Source organism: Bombina bombina, chromosome 12, assembly GCF_027579735.1.
Source record: "Bombina bombina isolate aBomBom1 chromosome 12, aBomBom1.pri, whole genome shotgun sequence".
Classification (NCBI taxonomy): domain Eukaryota; kingdom Metazoa; phylum Chordata; class Amphibia; order Anura; family Bombinatoridae; genus Bombina; species Bombina bombina.
Window position 1 is genome coordinate 57,179,878 of NC_069510.1, and position 20,607 is coordinate 57,200,484.

The 20,607-nt window shown below is 37.4% G+C and overlaps 1 protein-coding gene across 1 annotated transcript in view; it reads left to right on the forward strand.

Moving 5' to 3' along the window:
• Positions 1–2,460: 2,460 nt before the first annotated feature.
• Positions 2,461–20,607, forward strand: part of LOC128642664 (uncharacterized) — a 47,259-nt gene continuing 29,112 nt past the window's right edge. Inside the window, exons 1-2 of the mRNA XM_053695447.1 lie at positions 2,461–2,994; positions 18,364–18,959. Coding sequence (XP_053551422.1) covers positions 2,461–2,994; positions 18,364–18,959 — 1,130 coding nt within the window. The remainder of the gene's footprint in view (positions 2,995–18,363; positions 18,960–20,607) is intronic.

The following is a 20,607-nucleotide window of genomic DNA, read 5'->3' on the forward strand; positions in this document are numbered from 1 at the left end:
ATAATAGATAATTAAATATCTGCTTGGTAGTGGTCATAAAGGCAGATAACGAATGTTAGGTGTCCGTGAAGAGTGATGGATATATAATCCATGTTGAGTGACTGATGCATTTATAGTCTGTATGATAATTACAATATGCTTTTTCCAAAGTTGTTTATAAGTTGTTTTCTCGGTTACTGGTATTTGTCATCTTGTTTATATCTACAGGTATGAAAAGTAATTGTTATGTTCATTTAACCCATTAGGTTGTATGGAGTTAAGCAGATAAATCCATCTGCTTTCATATTGTAATAAACTTTTTTCTTTATCTCCACCTCTAATTCCTAGGTTGGTTTTATGTATACCAAAGCATAGTAGCCCTTCTGCCTTTCCTTGATGGAATTTGTAAAAATGCTGTGCTACTGATGAGATGGCCTTTTTGTTCTTTAGGTCTTTAGCTGCATTCCTGATATTGCGCACATGTTCTTGTAATCTTGTTCGTAATTTACGTGTCGTCATCCCTACATACTTTTTGGGACACTTACATTGTAAAACATAAATTACGCCGGTAGTGTTGCAATTGATGAAAGATTTGATTGGATGTTTTTTATCAAATCTATCTGTAACTGATGTTGTTTTTTTCAGGAATTTGCAGCTGATACAATTCCCACATGGGTATGATCCATTTTGTATGCCACTGACAGTAGTTTTCTTTTTACGAGTGTAATGGCTGGGGCTCACTAAATCTTTCAGATTTTTTGTACGTCGATAACTGATGTCAACTTTGGATCCTAGGAATTGGTTCAAGGTATTATCTGCTTGCAAGATATGTCAGTGTTTATTGATTATTTGAATTATATCTTTGCTCTGTGTGTTATAAGTTAACACTAATCTGGTTTTGTTGTCACTAGTGCGAATCTTAGGTTTCAATAGATTCTGACGTTCTGTTTTTGTTGCTCTATCCTTTGCTTTTTTAATGAGAGATTTACTGTACCCCCTCTGGCTAAGGCGATCTGATGTTTCTTGTGCTCTTATTTTATATAAGTCTGGTTCTGAACAGTTTCTTTTGACTCGTAGAAATTCTCCTGTTGGAAGTGATTTAACTGTGCATGGTGCATGTGCACTTGTATTGTACAGGATAGTATTGGTGGCCGTTTTCTTTCTGTATAAATCAGTCCCCACCATGCTATTACTTTTTTTAAAAATTCTCAAGTCCAAAAAGGATATCTCTGTCTGACTGTATTCATAGGTTAGTTTAATGTTTAACCTGTTTACATTTAGGATCTTTAGAAATATGTTCAACTTATCCTTAGGTCCTTCCCAGATAAAAAGAATGTCATCTATGTACCTTAGCCAGAGGGGGATATGTTTAGTAAATTCATCATTGTCGTCAATGAAGACAGTGTTGTGCTCCCACCAACCTAAAAATAGGTTGGCGTATGTGGGTGCACACGCTGTCCCCATGGCTGTCCCCCTTGTTTGCAGATAGAATTGGTTGTTAAAAACGAAGTAATTCTTTTTGAGTACAAATTCAAGTAATTTTAACACAAATTTATTGTGATTGTCATCTTCTTCTGTTTTTAAATTAAGGTAGTATCGAACTGCTTCCAGCCCTAATTCATGTTGGATACTGGTGTAGAGAGCCTCCACATCTGCAGTGACAAGCCAAGATGTGGGTCCTAATTGGATACCTTGTAAATGCTGAAGTGTCTCCATAGTGTCTTTTATATATGAAGGGATTTCTGTTAGAAATTCTCTTAATCGCTGGTCGATATATTTGCTTGCTTTTTCTGTCAAGTTTCCATTACCAGACACTATGGGACGACCCGGAGGATGTTTGGCATTTTTGTGTACCTTGGGGATCAAATAAAAGGTGGCTGTTTTCGGATGGTTTACAGTCAGGAATTTCTTCTCTTTTTCACTGATGATGTTATTCATTTTGGCTTGAGCGATGAGATCCTTATACTGTGTTAAAAATTGTTCCGTGGGGTTGCTCCACAGTTTTTTGTAACAAGTCTCATTGGTTAATTGTGAATTGGCTTCTTTTAGATACATCTCTCTAGGCCAGAGAACGATATTACCACCTTTGTCCGCTTGGCGGACTATAATGTCATCCCACTTTTGAATTTCGGCTAGAGCACGTTTTTCACCTTTGGTTAAATTTGTTGGAGGAGATTTGACTTGTAAATTGGATATCTCTTTACAAACGATGTTGTTGAAAATTTGTACACTTGGGCTTATGGAGGATTTAGGTATATATTTGGATTTATTGAAAAATATATACCTAAATCCTCCATAAGCCCAAGTGTACAAATTTTCAACAACATCGTTTGTAAAGAGATATCCAATTTACAAGTCAAATCTCCTCCAACAAATTTAACCAAAGGTGAAAAACGTGCTCTAGCCGAAATTCAAAAGTGGGATGACATTATAGTCCGCCAAGCGGACAAAGGTGGTAATATCGTTCTCTGGCCTAGAGAGATGTATCTAAAAGAAGCCAATTCACAATCACAATTAACCAATGAGACTTGTTACAAAAAACTGTGGAGCAACCCCACGGAACAATTTTTAACACAGTATAAGGATCTCATCGCTCAAGCCAAAATGAATAACATCATCAGTGAAAAAGAGAAGAAATTCCTGACTGTAAACCATCCGAAAACAGCCACCTTTTATTTGATCCCCAAGGTACACAAAAATGCCAAACATCCTCCGGGTCGTCCCATAGTGTCTGGTAATGGAAACTTGACAGAAAAAGCAAGCAAATATATCGACCAGCGATTAAGAGAATTTCTAACAGAAATCCCTTCATATATAAAAGACACTATGGAGACACTTCAGCATTTACAAGGTATCCAATTAGGACCCACATCTTGGCTTGTCACTGCAGATGTGGAGGCTCTCTACACCAGTATCCAACATGAATTAGGGCTGGAAGCAGTTCGATACTACCTTAATTTACAAACAGAAGAAGATGACAATCACAATAAATTTGTGTTAAAATTACTTGAATTTGTACTCAAAAAGAATTACTTCGTTTTTAACGACCAATTCTATCTGCAAACAAGGGGGACAGCCATGGGGACAGCGTGTGCACCCACATACGCCAACCTATTTTTAGGTTGGTGGGAGCACAACACTGTCTTCATTGACGACAATGATGAATTTACTAAACATATCCCCCTCTGGCTAAGGTACATAGATGACATTCTTTTTATCTGGGAAGGACCTAAGGATAAGTTGAACATATTTCTAAAGATCCTAAATGTAAACAGGTTAAACATTAAACTAACCTATGAATACAGTCAGACAGAGATATCCTTTTTGGACTTGAGAATTTTTAAAAAAAGTAATAGCATGGTGGGGACTGATTTATACAGAAAGAAAACGGCCACCAATACTATCCTGTACAATACAAGTGCACATGCACCATGCACAGTTAAATCACTTCCAACAGGAGAATTTCTACGAGTCAAAAGAAACTGTTCAGAACCAGACTTATATAAAATAAGAGCACAAGAAACATCAGATCGCCTTAGCCAGAGGGGGTACAGTAAATCTCTCATTAAAAAAGCAAAGGATAGAGCAACAAAAACAGAACGTCAGAATCTATTGAAACCTAAGATTCGCACTAGTGACAACAAAACCAGATTAGTGTTAATTTATAACACACAGAGCAAAGATATAATTCAAATAATCAATAAACACTGGCATATCTTGCAAGCAGATAATACCTTGAACCAATTCCTAGGATCCAAAGTTGACATCAGTTATCGACGCACAAAAAATCTGAAAGATTTAGTGAGCCCCAGCCATTACACTCGTAAAAAGAAAACTACTGTCAGTGGCATACAAAATGGATCATACCCATGTGGGAATTGTATCAGCTGCAAATTCCTGAAAAAAACAACATCAGTTACAGATAGATTTGATAAAAAACATCCAATCAAATCTTTCATCAATTGCAACACTACCGGCGTAATTTATGTTTTACAATGTAAGTGTCCCAAAAAGTATGTAGGGATGACGACACGTAAATTACGAACAAGATTACAAGAACATGTGCGCAATATCAGGAATGCAGCTAAAGACCTAAAGAACAAAAAGGCCATCTCATCAGTAGCACAGCATTTTTACAAATTCCATCAAGGAAAGGCAGAAGGGCTACTATGCTTTGGTATACATAAAACCAACCTAGGAATTAGAGGTGGAGATAAAGAAACAAGTTTATTACAATATGAAAGCAGATGGATTTATCTGCTTAACTCCATACAACCTAATGGGTTAAATGAACATAACAATTACTTTTCATACCTGTAGATATAAACAAGATGACAAATACCAGTAACCGAGAAAACAACTTATAAACAACTTTGGAAAAAGCATATTGTAATTATCATACAGACTATAAATGCATCAGTCACTCAACATGGATTATATATCCATCACTCTTCACGGACACCTAACATTCGTTATCTGCCTTTATGACCACTACCAAGCAGATATTTAATTATCTATTATTCACAATTATTTAATTTCTTCCTTTTTTTCTTTTTTGTATCAATATCACGATAGTACCAGCACTGTTTTGTGCTCACATCACACCCACTTTCACTCATACCTCACATGGCACTGTATCACTTTATCAAAATAAATAGTTACTCTATTAGAATTCTCATTTTTATAATCTCTTATGTTTAAGGGACGTATCTCAGTTCAAGTTAACACCATCACCTCTTGGATTCACATTTAGTCAACATAATAAGACTTTTATCTCAAAGTACTTTTCCTCAGTTAACATAACACCGTGCAATATGAGAAACATTTGACAGCACGTTTCATATCAAACTACAAGTAGGCAGTAGAACAACTCCTTTTCCCTTACATTACCAGCCTCAAGGAATCACCAACAATGGAAACATAAAAGTAAATGTAAGAACTAGCCGAATGGAGACTATTATAAATGTTTAAAATCATTTAATAGTGTTATTGTCAGTATTTATCATTTCTCATTTTACACATTATTAGTATTATTCTCCAATTATACTGATGTCAGTGTGTTTTTTCTAGATATTTCTCATCTTAATCCAGCCAGATATCTACATTTCCCTTTCAAGTTAAAGAGTTTTCAGTATAACCCATTATATTATGAATAATCAAAAATCTTCTCTGCCAGTTTATCTGTACCCATCTTTATATTACAAGATTAACATTGATCATGAATAACCTGCCAGTAATAGAATCTGTCATTGGCATATTCAAAATCATAAAAAACATAGACCACAATCACAAAAAACAGTTTTTGAGAACGTTTATTTAAAGAATAATCTTAGAAATTTCAGAAGATCTTTGCCTTCCCAATGTTCTCCCGGGGGTTTTGTTCCCCCTTTCATTGGAATAAGATGTGCAGATTTTTCTTATTGCAAAACTACATTGAGATCCGGAATCTTTATATCACACAATGAATGAAGGAACAGCCTTACCCAATAATATTCCGTCTTTAACACACACAGGCTGTCCCACATTCAATGATTGGTTCCTCGTTAGGAACAATCTGATTGGTTCTTAACGTCCAATAGGAGGAGTAGTGCCAGCCAATAAATAGACATCAGCATGGCCGCGCCGTACCCTTTGAAAAAGCCACGTTAGTGGCGAAACATGTTAGGGAATTGTTTGTAGAATGCCAGTTAGCATTTTTTAATTAGCAGGAACAGAGGTCTTTATATTATATATAACTATTGTGGTTGTGCACAATATTAAGTAATTTTACTTGTAAACGGAGTTTATTCAGTAGCATGAGCATTTGATATTAGAAGCCTAGAACTGGCCAATGGCCAGATTTATGGAGCTCTAAAAGATACATACAACACTGTCAATATTTAGCGAAGCACCCCACGCCAAATTGACAGGTATAGCCCAGGATTTAGTAAGCGGTTAACATTATTAAAAATTTGATATAGATACGGTATCACAAGGATTGCAAATATTGCAAGTAGCTATATATGTGATACATTAAGCTTAGACACATGTGATACGTTAAGCCTGGATTTTGTAAGCGGTTAATATTGTTATACACCAACATAGATACAATACCGCAAGTATTGCAAATATTGCAAACAGTTATATAGGCGTCACATTAAGCCTAGATATAATAATGCAAGTACTTAGCGAATTACTTTAAAAAACAACCAGTATCAAAAGCATGCATTCAGCAAGCGGTTAGGAGTACGAATATTTAAATACACAGAAAAAACCGCCAATATTCAGCAAACTCACACCACAATACCGCTAACAACTCCTAAGGCCTAAGAGGACAACATGCTTTAATTATTTAAGACCACTAAGTAATAGTTGATACATACTAAGAGCATAATTATTATACCAGAACAGCTACTTTCTTGTAACATTAAAGTATACTCACAAGAATATTATAACTCTTACATCGTAAGATCCTAACGCTAAGATCCAATAGAGCTACTAAATTACTTAAATATGCTACTGTTATAACAAGTATAGTACACACTATCAACTTTAAAAATTCCAAGAAATTTAAAAAATACAATTTCTGTGTAATGATTCAAGCACAATGTTTGTGCATACTTAAGTATTGATAAATATACGATCTAAGATATCAAGCACAATGCTTGTGATTTAAGCACAATGCTTGTGCATACTTAAGTATTGATAAATACACGATTCAAGATATCACAGGGGTTAATACATTAACTTACCGACCAGTATTACTATACTATACACAAAAAGTACTTTCAGTATCTATATAGTTAGGAGGCTACTTAAAACAGCAGTATACATATATTTCCCACAATATCATACTGAAATAAGAAGACAACTACTAGGAAATTAAGCAGTGTCTCACCAAGATACATATGAAATGCAATTTTACAAGCATTAATAATAAATATTGGTGATAACATGGGATATTTACGCTAATACCTTTAATATCAAAATTTGATTTGAAAGATGAGTCACAGATCACTCATATAACAATAGAGTAAATATCACAATACCACAGCCTTCTCAAATATAAGCTCAAAGTATAATAAATCACTATATAATCACTGGGATTAACCTGACTTCCAACCCAAGTAATTTCTGAAACACACCACAACCACGTAATGTACTCCGAGAATAACGGATAATAATCTATTAAGACCCAAACCTGTGTTTTTAATAAAGTTTGTATGTCAATTGTGTTTGTTGCCGTATATTTTTAAAAGATTACCAATAAAGGTTATATTTTAATAAACATCCCCACGCACACTCTCCTCCAAGGAGACACAGCTCTTGTCCAATTTTTGTCACTATCAATTAGGGAATGAGTGTTATATAGGTGTACACTCCATCAATCCAAGGATTGATAATTTTCATTTGACAAAACAGGTACACAGCACCTCAGCCAATTTTTTAGGTAACACTACCAATCTGGTTGGATATTTATACCATATTACCAGAACCAGAAATCACTAGGCTACCCTAAGTTGTAAATTTAAGCAGTGCCATTAGTATCCCCCCTTCTTTTCATGGTTAGAGGATCAATTTACCAAAGAGTTTCTTGATTCCTCAGAAAATGGTCACCTTTTTTGGTTTCCAGATAGATTCAGTACCCATGACTTTATCCCTAACGGAAAAGAGATGATTGAAATTGGTTTCAGCTTGTCCAAACCTTCAGTCCCAATTATTCCCTTCAGTGGCCATGTGTATGGAAGTTTTAGGTCTCATGATTGCAGCATTGGACGCAATCCCCTTTGCTCCTTTTATATGAGACCTCCTCAACTTTGCATGTTACACCAATGGTGCAAGGATTACACTCGGATATCACAGATGATATTCTTAATCCCAATGCACAACTTTCTCTGACTTGGTGGTTAAACCACAACTTTATTCTTCAAGGGGCCTCCTTTGTTTGTCCTACCTGGTCTGTGATCACAACAGATGCAAGTCTTACAGGTTGGGGAGCGGTCTGGGGGTCTCTGATAGCACAAAGAGTTTGAAATCCTCGAGAGGCAAGGTTACCAATCAATATCCTGGAACTCCGCGCTCTATTCAGAGGCTTGGCCTCTATTAAAGAGAGAACCTTACACTCATTTTCAGACAGCCAATATCATAAAAGTGGCATATGTCAATCATCAAGGGGGGACTCGCAGTCCCCTAGCTATGAAAGAAATAACTTGAATGCTTTCTTGGGTGGAATCCAACTCTTGTCTAATCACTGGAATTCATATCCCAGGTGTAGACAACTGGGAAGCGGAATATCTCAGCCGTCAATCTCTACATCCAGGGGAGTGGTCTCTCCATCCACATCTGGGTTTATTATTTTTGGGTTCTATCAAATTGTACAGATGTGGGCCCTTTCAGAAATAGATCTGATGGCCTCTCGTCTGTGCAAGAAACTTCCCAGATACCTCTCAAGTTCCAGGGATCCTCAGGCGGAAATGTTAGACTCTCTAGCTGTACCTTGGTCTTACCAACCTGCTTACATTTCCCCCCCTCTGGTTCTACCTCCAAGAGTGATCTCAAAGATCATAAAGGAATAATCTTTTGTGTTCCTGATAGGCCCAACTTGGCCTCACAGGATTTGTTATGCGGAACTTATCCACATGTTTAGTTGCCTGCCTTGGCCTCTTCCTCTAAGGCGAGACCTTCTATCTCAAGGTCCGTTCTTTCATTCAGATCTTAAATCTCTCAACTTAATGGCATGGAAAATGAACGTTTAGTCTGACTCTGTGATTAACACTATTATTCAGGCTCACAAGCCAGTTTCAAGGAAGATTTACCATAAGGTTTGGAAAACTTAAATTTCATGGTGCTCTTCTCAATATTTATTTTTGTCGTTATTTTCAAATTCCTAGGATTCTACTGTTTCTTCAGGATGGTTTGGATAAGGTATTGTCTGCCAATACCTTGAACGGACAAATATCTGCTCTTTCTGTTTTATTTTACAGAAAGATTGCTAATCTTTCTGATATTCACTGTTTTGTTCAGGCTTTAATTCATATTAAACCTGTCATTAAATCTATCTCTCCTCCTTGGAGTCTAAATCTGGTATTAAAGATACTTCAGACTCCTCCTTTTGAACCTATGTATTCTTTGGATATTAAATGTCTTTCTTGGAAAGTGTTATTTCTCTTGGCTATCTGCTTCTGTTAGAATAGTTTCTGAATTGTCTGCCCTCCCTTGTGAGTCCCCTTATCTGATTTTCCATCAAGATAAAGCAGTTTTGCCGACTTCTTTCAAATGTTTACCTAAAGTTGTGAATTCTAACAACATTAATAGGGAAATTATTGTTCCTTCTTTGAGTCCTAATCCTAAATCTTCTCTTGAAAGATCTTTGCACTCTTTGGAGAGCTTTGAAATACTATATGCTACTAAGGATTTTAGACAGTCTTCTAGTCTCTTTGTTCTTTTTTCTGGTTCTAAAAAAGATCAGAAAGCATCTGCCATTTCATTAGCATCTTGGTTAAAAAGAGAATTACAGCTAATTCTACAAGATCAGTTGCCACATCTTGGGCTTTCAAGAATAAAGCTTCAATTGATCAAATGTGCAAAGCAGTGACTTGGTCTTCCTTGCATACCTTTACTAAATTCTATTATTTTTATGTTTTTACTTCTTCAGAAGCTGCTTTTGGTAGAAAAGGCAGCGGTCTCAGTTTGATTCTAGTGCCTATGATTTAAGGTTTTTTTTTTAAATTAGAAAAAAAAAAGACATAACTTTTGGATTTAATTTCTCAGCGAAAATAGCTGTTTTTATTTTATCCCTCCCTTTATTTTTGCTACTCGTGTACTTCCACATCTTGAGTATTATATCCCATCCGTAACAAGCTTGTGGACTCTTGCCACCTATATAAAAGAAAACATAATTTATGTAAGAATTTACCTGATAAATTAATTTCTTTCATGGTGGCGAGAGTCCACGAGGCCCACAAAAATGTTTTCTTTATTTTTGGGTTCATTGTTTAATAAGCACATCTTTTTTTCTGTTCCTCTTTTTTGTGCTTTTACTCCTTAATCACCTCACTTCTTGGCTATACGTTAAACTGAGGTATGAGTGAGCTAAGCGGGGTATTTATAGGCATTTGAGGTTTGGCAAACTTTGACTCCTCCTGGTAGGAATGTATATCCCATCAGTAACAAGCTTGTGGACTCTTGCCACCATGAAAGAAATGAATCAGGTAAGTCCTTGCATAAATTATGACCTAGATTTGGAGTTTGGCGTTAGCCGTGAAAACCAGCGTTAGAGGCTCCTAACGCTGGTTTTAGGCTACCGCCGGTATTTAGAGTCACTCAAAATAGGGTCTAACGCTCACTTTTCAGCCGCAACTTTTCCATACCGCAGATCCCCTTACGTCAATTGCGTATCCTATCTTTTCAATGGGATTTTTCTAACTCCGTTATTTAGAGTCGTTTCTGAAGTAAGCATTAGACATCTAACGACAAAACTCCAGCCGCAGGAAAAAAGTCAGTAGTTAAGAGCTTTCTGGGCTAACGCCGGTTTCTAAAGCTCTTAACTACTGTACTCTAAAGTACTCTAACACCCATAAACTACCTATGTACCCCTAAACCGAGGTCCCACCACATCGCCGACACTCGAATAAATTTTTTTAACCCCTAATCTGCCGACCGCCACCTACGTTATCCTTATGTACCCCTAATCTGCTCCCCCTAACACCGCCGACCCCTGTATTATATTTATTAACCCCTAATCTGCCCCCCTCAACGTCGCCTCCACCTGCCTACACTTATTAACCCCTAATCTGCCGAGCGGACCTGAGCGCTACTATAATAAAGTTATTAACCCCTAATCCGCCTCACTAACCCTATAATAAATAGTACTAACCCCTAATCTGCCCTCCCTAACATCGCCGACACCTAACTTCAATTATTAACCCCTAATCTGCCGACCGGAGCTCACCGCTATTCTAATAAATGTATTAACCCCTAAAGCTAAGTCTAACCCTAACACTAACACCCCCCTAACTTAAATATAATTTTATTCTAACGAAATAAATTAACTCTTATTAAATAAATTATTCCGATTTAAAGCTAAATACTTACCTGTAAAATAAACCCTAATATAGCTACAATATAAATTATAATTACATTGTAGCTATTTTAGGATTAATATTTATTTTACAGGCAACTTTGTAATTATTTTAACCAGGTACAATAGCTATTAAATAGTTAAGAACTATTTAATAGTTACCTAGTTAAAATAATTACAAAATTACCTGTAAAATAAATCCTAACCTAAGATACAATTAAACCTAACACTATACTATCATTAAATTAATTAAATAAAATACCTACAATTACCTACAATTAAACCTAACACTACACTATCAATAAATTAATTAAATACAATATGTACAAATAACTACAATGAAATAAACTAACTAAAGTAAAAAAAATAAAAAAGAACTAAGTTACAAAAAATAAAAAAATATTTACAAACATAAGAAAAATATTACAACAATTTTAAACTAATTACACCTACTCTAAGCCCCCTAATAAAATAACAAAGCCCCCCAAAATAAAAAATGCCCTACCCTATTCTAAATTACTAAAGTTCAAAGCTCTTTTACCTTACCAGCCCTGAACAGGGACCTTTGCGGGGCATGCCCCAAAAAGTTCAGCTCTTTTTCCTGTAAAAAAAAACATACACTAACCCCCCCCCCCAACATTACAACCCACCACCCACATACCCCTAATCTAACCCAAACCCCCCTTAAATAAACCTAACACTAAGCCCCTGAAGATCATCCTACCTTGTCTTCACCTCACCAGGTATCACCGATCCGTCCTGGCTCCAAAATCTTCATCCAACCCAAGCGGGGGTTGGCGATCCATCATCTGATGGCTGAAGAGGTCCAGAAGAGGCTCCAAAGTCTTCATCCTATCCGGGAAGAAGAGGCGATCCGGTCCGGCAACCATCTTGATCCAAGCGTCATCTTCTATCTTCATCCGATGACGACCGGCTCCATCCTGAAGACCTCCACCGCGGACCCATCTTCTTCCGGCGACGTCCAACTGAAGAATGACGGTTCCTTTAAGGGACGTCATCCAAGATGGCGTCCCTCGAATTCCGATTGGCTGATAGGATTCTATCAGCCAATCGGAATTAAGGTAGGAATATTCTGATTGGCTGATGGAATCAGCCAATCAGAATCAAGTTCAATCCGATTGGCTGATCCAATCAGCCAATCAGATTGAGCTCGCATTCTATTGGCTGATCGGAACAGCCAATAGAATGCAAGCTCAATCTGATTGGCTGATTGGATCAGCCAATCGGATTGAACTTGATTCTGATTGGCTGATTCCATCAGCCAATCAGAATATTCCTACCTTAATTCCGATTGGCTGATAGAATCCTATCCTTGGATGATGTCCCTTAAAGGAACCGTCATTCTTCAGTTGGACGTCGCCGGAAGAAGATGGGTCCGCGGTGGAGGTCTTCAGGATGGAGCCGGTCGTCATCGGATGAAGATAGAAGATGCCGCTTGGATCAAGATGGTTGCCGGACCGGATCGCCTCTTCTTCCCGGATAGGATGAAGACTTTGGAGCCTCTTCTGGACCTCTTCAGCCATCGGATGATGGATCGCCAACTCCCGCTTGGGTTGGATGAAGATTTTGGAGCCAGGACGGATCGGTGATACCTGGTGAGGTGAAGACAAGGTAGGATGATCTTCAGGGGCTTAGTGTTAGGTTTATTTAAGGGGGGTTTGGGTTAGATTAGGGGTATGTGGGTGGTGGGTTGTAATGTTGGGGGGGTATTGTATGTTTTTTTTTACAGGAAAAAGAGCTGAACTTTTTGGGGCATGCCCCGCAAAGGGCCCTGTTCAGGGCTGGTAAGGTAAAAGAGCTTTGAACTTTAGTAATTTAGAATAGGGTAGGGCATTTTTTATTTTGGGGGGCTTTGTTATTTTATTAGGGGGCTTAGAGTAGGTGTAATTAGTTTAAAATTGTTGTAATATTTTTCTTATGTTTGTAAATATTTTTTTATTTTTTGTAACTTAGTTCTTTTTTATTTTTTGTACTTTAGTTAGTTTATTTCATTGTAGTTATTTGTACATATTGTATTTAATTAATGTATTGATAGTGTAGTGTTAGGTTTAATTGTAGGTAATTGTAGGTATTTTATTTAATTAATTTAATGATAGTATAGTGTTAGGTTTAATTGTAACTTAGGTTAGGATTTATTTTACAGGTAATTTTGTAATTATTTTAACTAGGTAACTATTAAATAGTTCTTAACTATTTAATAGCTATTGTACCTGGTTAAAATAATTACAAAGTTGCCTGTAAAATAAATATTAATCCTAAAATAGCTACAATGTAATTATAATTTATATTGTAGCTATATTAGGGTTTATTTTACAGGTAAGTATTTAGCTTTAAATAGGAATAATTTATTTAATAAGAGTTAATTAATTTCGTTAGATTAAAATTATATTTAACTTAGGGGGGTGTTAGTGTTAGGGTTAGACTTAGCTTTAGGGGTTAATACATTTATTAGAATAGCGGTGAGCTCCGGTCGGCAGATTAGGGGTTAATAATTGAAGTTAGGTGTCGGCGATGTTAGGGAGGGCAGATTAGGGGTTAATACTATTTATTATAGGGTTAGTGAGGCGGATTAGGGGTTAATAACTTTATTATAGTAGCGCTCAGGTCCGCTCGGCAGATTAGGGGTTAATAAGTGTAGGCAGGTGGAGACGACGTTGTGGGGGGCAGATTAGGGGTTAATAAATATAGGGGTCGGCGGTGTTAGGGGCAGCAGATTAGGGGTACATAGGGATAATGTAAGTAGCGGCGGTTTACGGAGCGGCAGATTAGGGGTTAATAATAATATGCAGGGGTCAGCGATAGCGGGGGCGGCAGATTAGAGGTTAATAAGTGTAAGGTTAGGGGTGTTTAGACTCGGGGTACATGTTAGAGTGTTAAGTGCAGACGTAGGAAGGGTTACCGCATAGCAAACAATGGGGCTGCGTTAGGAGCTGAACGCGGCTTTTTTGCAGGTGTTAGGTTTTTTTTCAGCTCAAACAGCTCCATTGTTTCCTATGGGGGAATCGTGCACGAGCACGTTTTTGAGGCTGGCCGCTTGCGTAAGCAACTCTGGTATCGAGAGTTGAAGCTGCGTTAAAAATGCTCTACGCTCCTTTTTTGGAGCCTAACGCAGCCATTCTGTGGACTCTCAATACCAGAGTTATTTTTATGGTGCGGCCAGAAAAAAGCCGGCGTTAGTTTTTCGGGTCGTTACCGACAAAACTCCAAATCTAGCCGTATGTTAGCTAGTGCTACTGCTAATGTATAACATTGTTGCAAAACTGCTGCTATATAGTGCTGCAGACACGTGCACACTCTTGAGGTTACATTTCTGCTTTTCAAATACGGATAACAAAAAAAATGAAGAAAATATGATAATAGAAGTAAATTAGAAAGTTGTTTAAAATTGTGAATGAAAAAAATGGGTTTTATGTCCCTTTAACCCCTTAATGACAACTGACGTACCACGTACGTCATACAAAAATGACCAGCTAATGACAAAAGACGTACCTGGTACGTCAGTTGTCTAACAGAGTGCTGGAAGCGATCTCAATCACTTCCAGCAGCTCTCAGGGTATTGCAGTGATGCCTCGATATGGAGGCATCCTGCAATACCTTTTTAGAAGACTCCGATGCAGAGAGAGACACTCTGTGGCCCTCTCTGCACCGGTAGCAATGGTGCCGTTCGTTGGTGGGTGGGAGTGTAGCAGGGAGGCGGGTGGGTGGCCCATCGGTACCCGGCATCCGGTTCCTGTGAGTGCAATGTGCACGCCAGTTGCGGGGAGCGCACACACACGCGCGCATTAGCCACTGACACCAATAAGGAGGGAGAGGGGGGAAAAAAGATTAAAAAAAATTAAATATAAAAGGATCTGGGAGGGGGAGGGAGATGGGGGCATTGTGGGGTGGCTGCTACACTACAGAAAAAGTTTAAAGTGCCAGTACACAAGATGGCGGCAATTAGGTAGGAGAGAGGGTTAGAGAGCTGGGGGGGATCAGGGAGGTTGGGGGCTAAGGCAGGGGTCCATCACAGCTAAAATATTTTTTTTTTAAAAAACTCCTTTTATTTAGTACTGTCAGACTTTCTTCCAGTACTTAAGATGGCGGGACAATTGTGGGGTGGGGGAGGGAAGAGAGCTGTTTGGGAGGGATCAGGAGGAGAGTTGTGTCAGGTAGGAGGCTGATCTCTACCCTAAAGCTAAAATTAACCCTGCAAGCTCCCTATAAGCTACCTAATTAACCCCTTCACTGCTGGGCATAATTCACATGTGGTGCACAGCAGCATTTAGCGGCCTTCTAATTGCCAAAAAGCAATGCCAACGCCATATAAGTCTGCTATTTCTAAACAAAGGGGATCCCAGATAAGCTTTTACAACAATTTGTGCCATAATAGCACAAGCTGTTTGTAAATAATTTCAGTGAGAAACCTAAAATTGTGAAAAATGTAAAAAAAAATGTTTTATTTGCTCGCATTTGGCGGTGAAATGTTGGCATGAAATATACCAAAATTGGCCTAGATCAATACTTGGGGTTGTCTACTACACTAAAGCTAAAATTAACCCTACAAGCTCCCTAATTAACCCCTTCACTGCTGGGCATAAAACATGTGTGGTGCGCAGTGGCATTTAGTGGCCTTCTAATTACCAAAAAGCAACCCCAAAGCCATATAAGTCTGCTATTTCTGAACAAAGGGGATCCCAGAGAAGCATTTACAACCATTTGTGCCATAATTGCAGAAACTGTTTGTAAATAATTTCAGTGGGAAACCTAAAGTTTGTGACAAAATTTGTCAAAAAGTTAACTTTTTTTTTTTATTTGATCGCATTTGGTGGTGAAATGATGGCATGAAATATACCAAAATGGACCTAGATCAATACTTTGGGATGTCTTCTAAAAAAATATATATACATGTCAAGGGATATTCAGGTATTCCTGACAGATATCAGGGTTCCAATGTAACTAGCGCTAATTTTGAAAAAAAGTGGTTTGGAAATAGCAAAGTGCTACTTGTATTTATGGCCCTATAACTTGCAAAAAAAAGCAAAGAACGTGTAAACATTGGGTATTTCTAAACTCAGGACAAAATTTAGAAACTATTTAGCATGGGTGTTTTTTGGTGATTGTAGATGTGTAACAGATTTTGGGGGTCAAATTTAGAAAAAGTGTGTTTTTTTCCCATTTTGTCCTCATATTTTATAATTTTTTATAGTAAATTATAAGATATGATGAAAATAATGTTATCTTTAGAAAGTCCATTTAATGGTGAGAAAAACGGTATATAATATGTGTGGGTACAGTAAATGAGTAAGAGGGAAATTACAGCTAAACACAAACACAGCAGAAATGTAAAAATAGCCTTTGTCCTTAAGGGTAAGAAAATTGAAAAAATGGTCTGGTCATTAAGGGTTTAAGCACAAGTCTCTCAGCAAGCACAGAACCAAGCGGGTACTGTTGGTGAGGAATTTTGTAAAATGTCCAGGAACAAGAAAACATACACAGGTATCACAGCAGAGGTCTTTGATCTCAGCAGTAAAGTAAGCCTACACAGGTTTCACAGCAGAGGTCTTTGATCTCAGCAGTAAAGTAAGCCTACACAGGTTTCACAGCAGAGATCTTTCGTCACAGCATTAAGATAAGCATACACAGGTATCACAGCAGAGGTCTTTGGTCTCAGTGGTGAGATAAGCAGGTATCACAGCAGAGGTCTTTGGTCTCAGCAATAAGATAAGCATACCCAAGTATCACAGCAGAGGTTTTTGGTCTCAACAGTGGGATAAGCATACATAAGTATCACAGCAGAGGTCTTTGGTCTCAGCAATAAGATAAGCATACCCAAGTATCACAGCAGAGGTCTTTGTTCTCAGCAGTAGGATAAGTATACACAAGTCTCCGCAATAACATTTAGTCTCCGCAAAAAGATAAGCATACCCAAGTATCACATTAGAGGTCTTTGGTTTCAGCATTAGTATAAGCATACACAAGTATCACAGCAGAGGTCTTTGGTCTCAGCAGTCGGATAAGCATACACAAGTCTCACAGCAGAGGTCTTTGGTCTCAACAGTAGAATAAGCATACACAAGTCTCAGCAATAAGATAAGCATACCCAAGTATCACAGCAGAGGTATTTGGTCTCAGCAGTAGGATACGCATACCCAAGTATCACAACAGAGGTCTTTGGTCTCAGCAGTAGGATAAGCATACACAATTATCACAGCCAAGGATAATAGCTTTAGAAGCAAGGACCTTCAGATAAGGAACAGGAACCAGCTAACAAGGACCTTCTTAGGCAATAACTCAGTACAGAGTGATGCACTGAGCAGCCTTTTATAGGGACTCCCACACCTGTGCCTTCCAGGTGGGAGTCCTAGTAATCAGAGGCTGGCCCTTTAAATCTAGGCAACGGGCACCTAGAGAGCCGCAGCTGCTAGTCAGACTGGTCTCTGCATCTCTACACATGGGACGTGGAGATGGACTACTGGGGGCCCTGGATTGGAATGTTAAATATATACAGTAAATACACAGTTAAACACATTATTAAATATTATGGAATTATTATTTAGACACACATACACACACATATATATATATATATATATTATATTAAATACAATGGTTGTTTGGAATGGAGTGAGAGTGCACTTAACTGAATCTATATATATATATAGAGAGATATACACACACACATATATATGCACATACATTATAGCCCTTTGCAGTCAATTACATGGCCATATACCATATATATTTGAACCCTTATAAATATATTTTAATAATAATTTTATTAATAATCTTTATCAGTGTTTATATAAGTGTAACTGTATATTTAAAAGTTTTTACATTGTGGTTGGTGCAACTTTTTTTTAATCCCTAACCTTTTATACAAGGCTTTCAGTTGCACTAACCTAATCTTGCTTTCACATTTATTTTGAACTTGTAATACAAACGCAAATTAACGCACACACAAAATTATTATATCACGTGCGCGCTAAAGTTAGTGCATCACTTGTATTCTAGCCCTCCATCAGGTAAAAACGTGAAGACTATTTTTGAGTAGTGTTCCTTTAAAGAAGTGGCTGGACAATTCACAGTTGCTTTCAAAGAGGTTAAAATGATCAGTCTCCTGCTATTGACTGGAAGAAAGATTAAAATTTCCATATTGAAGTATTTGCCCCTTATATTGTCTTCTATGTTAATGTTTATGTTTATTTGGTGTTTCAAACTGTGTCACAGACAGCTATACAGATTGGGCCATAAAATATTTTCATAAAGTGTATGATGTATATGCCAATATCTTCACTTGCTTAATATTTTCATTTCCTGTTCAGCCATTTAGAAGTTCGTCTCAAGATGGCATCCCACGAAGATTTCGAAGGAGCATCCCGGTGAGCAATCCCTATGAAGCCGACATTATGTCCTACTTACCCCCAGAACCTATTGAGCCACTGTATCCTGAAATCAGCCAAGCTATGGCAGCTCATCTTGCCAGCTATTTAAATGAAGAGCTCTTGGCCCAAGCTTTGGAGAGGATGGGTCCAGGCCACAGAGTGGAGCCCACTCAGGATAATATTTCCCTCCAGCAACTGGTAGAAGAAGGGCAGAGAAGAGATAAGGAAGCCATGTACCTGGCAAATCTTCTCCAGATGTGGAACCAGATTAATCAGGGACAAGGCTACGCAGAACAACAACTGCAGAGTCTAAAAGGTCCACTGATGGCTGATGACGGATTCCAGGGAGCCTACCCAGACTATGATGAAACAAGTGTATCTTCAGTCCCTATCAATCCACAAGTTCTAAGGAACCAAATGGCACAAGTATTGCAGAGTCGTTACAGGCAGAATGGGGGATATGAAGGCCCTGCTCCTCGTTTGCAACTGGATGATCACAGTGGTAATGGGAAAACAATGGATGAAGAGATGCTGAGGTAAGGGAAGACGTTAACATCTTGCATATACAGTACATACAGTGGTAAACTAGACCTCTCTGGCCCCAGGCCAAAGGATCCCTTTATTTCAATAGCTTTATTTCTAGAGGTTTACAATTAACAAGGGCAAAGCTGGCAGCTAGGTAGGAGCAAGAGGAGCTGCTTCTCTGACCACACCAGGGAATATGCACTTGTGTAGCCATCTCTACACCAGCCCTGTGCCGGCCATCTTGGTAATGCTACCAGCATATTTGTAAAGGCAAATCCATACACTTTTTGTACACTGTGAGCTCTGATTTGTACGAGAAGGGGGAACACATGGTTATGATCCAGGTTAAGACCAGGCCCCACCAGTTTCCTCTGTAGCAACTTCATTATAATTAAATAGCCAGATGGGTCCCCTAGATGTGTGAGCTCAATCTTGATTAAGATCTATGAGACCCCTGTTGATACGGCCATAAGTACATATGTGCAATACAAAATCTCTGCATACGTGATACAAGTTTCAAAAGCATTTAAAAACTGTAATTGTTTTAGCAAACTTTGCACTATTTTCAGTTCTCAAATATGTTTACTGTTGTTGTAGAGAAATATAAATTAGCTTCTGCACAGATGAAGGGATCACAGTGTAGAATATTGCAGGGTCAATGTTCTGAAGTTTGCACTACGGCCTCTCTGGAAAAGTGAAAAAAAACAACAGACTTTTCCAATTTTTAATGACAGAAAAGGTGGACAAAAATAGTGAAATTGAATTATTAATTTTATTTTTAAAATGAAACATTTTGGGATAGATTACAAGTGGCGCGCTAACCGTTCCATACTGGCGATATCGTCTTTTCGTGCACGTCGGAAAGAGCACCTGTATTACAAGATAAAAGTAAGCACGATCACAAGAACACAATCTCATGTTATGCTTGTCGGGTTAGCAGAACTGAAAGCCTCGCATTAAAAAAAGTTACGTAAGACACAACATAAATACAGTTATACTCATACTAAATATTATCTAATTAAAATTATTCATATAAATATATAAAAAAAAAAAGTTATTAAGATTCAAAGGTATATGATATATGACAATGTGTTTGACTGCTGCAAAGGGCTATATTGTACATATACATGTATAGATGTGTGTACGGATGTATTTATGTGTTTTGTATGTATAATGTACATTTTTATTGTAAATATATATTTCTATATACAGTATATCTCTATATACCTATTCCTATAGATATATAGGTATAGATATCAATTTAACATTATCAGATATACAGAAATGTTTTTTATTATTAAAACAATTCTATGTGAAGAATCTTACATTTCATTATTGAAATATTACATATAAAATATTAAAAAAAATATTATTAAAAATTATTAGATACTCTAAAAAAATATATATATTCTATGGATTATTAATAATATTTTACAGTATCTAATTATATGTATATTTTAATATGCTATATGTAATATTTCAATAACACGATGTAAGATTAGTCATTTTTAATGTGAGCTAACCCGTGTTATGCATATTTTCCTTTCTTATGTTCTTCACATAGAATTTTTTTACATTTGTATTAATACATATTTCTATGTATATGTGATAATGTTAATGTAAAATAGATGCCTATCATAGAAGAAAAAAACCTGCGTT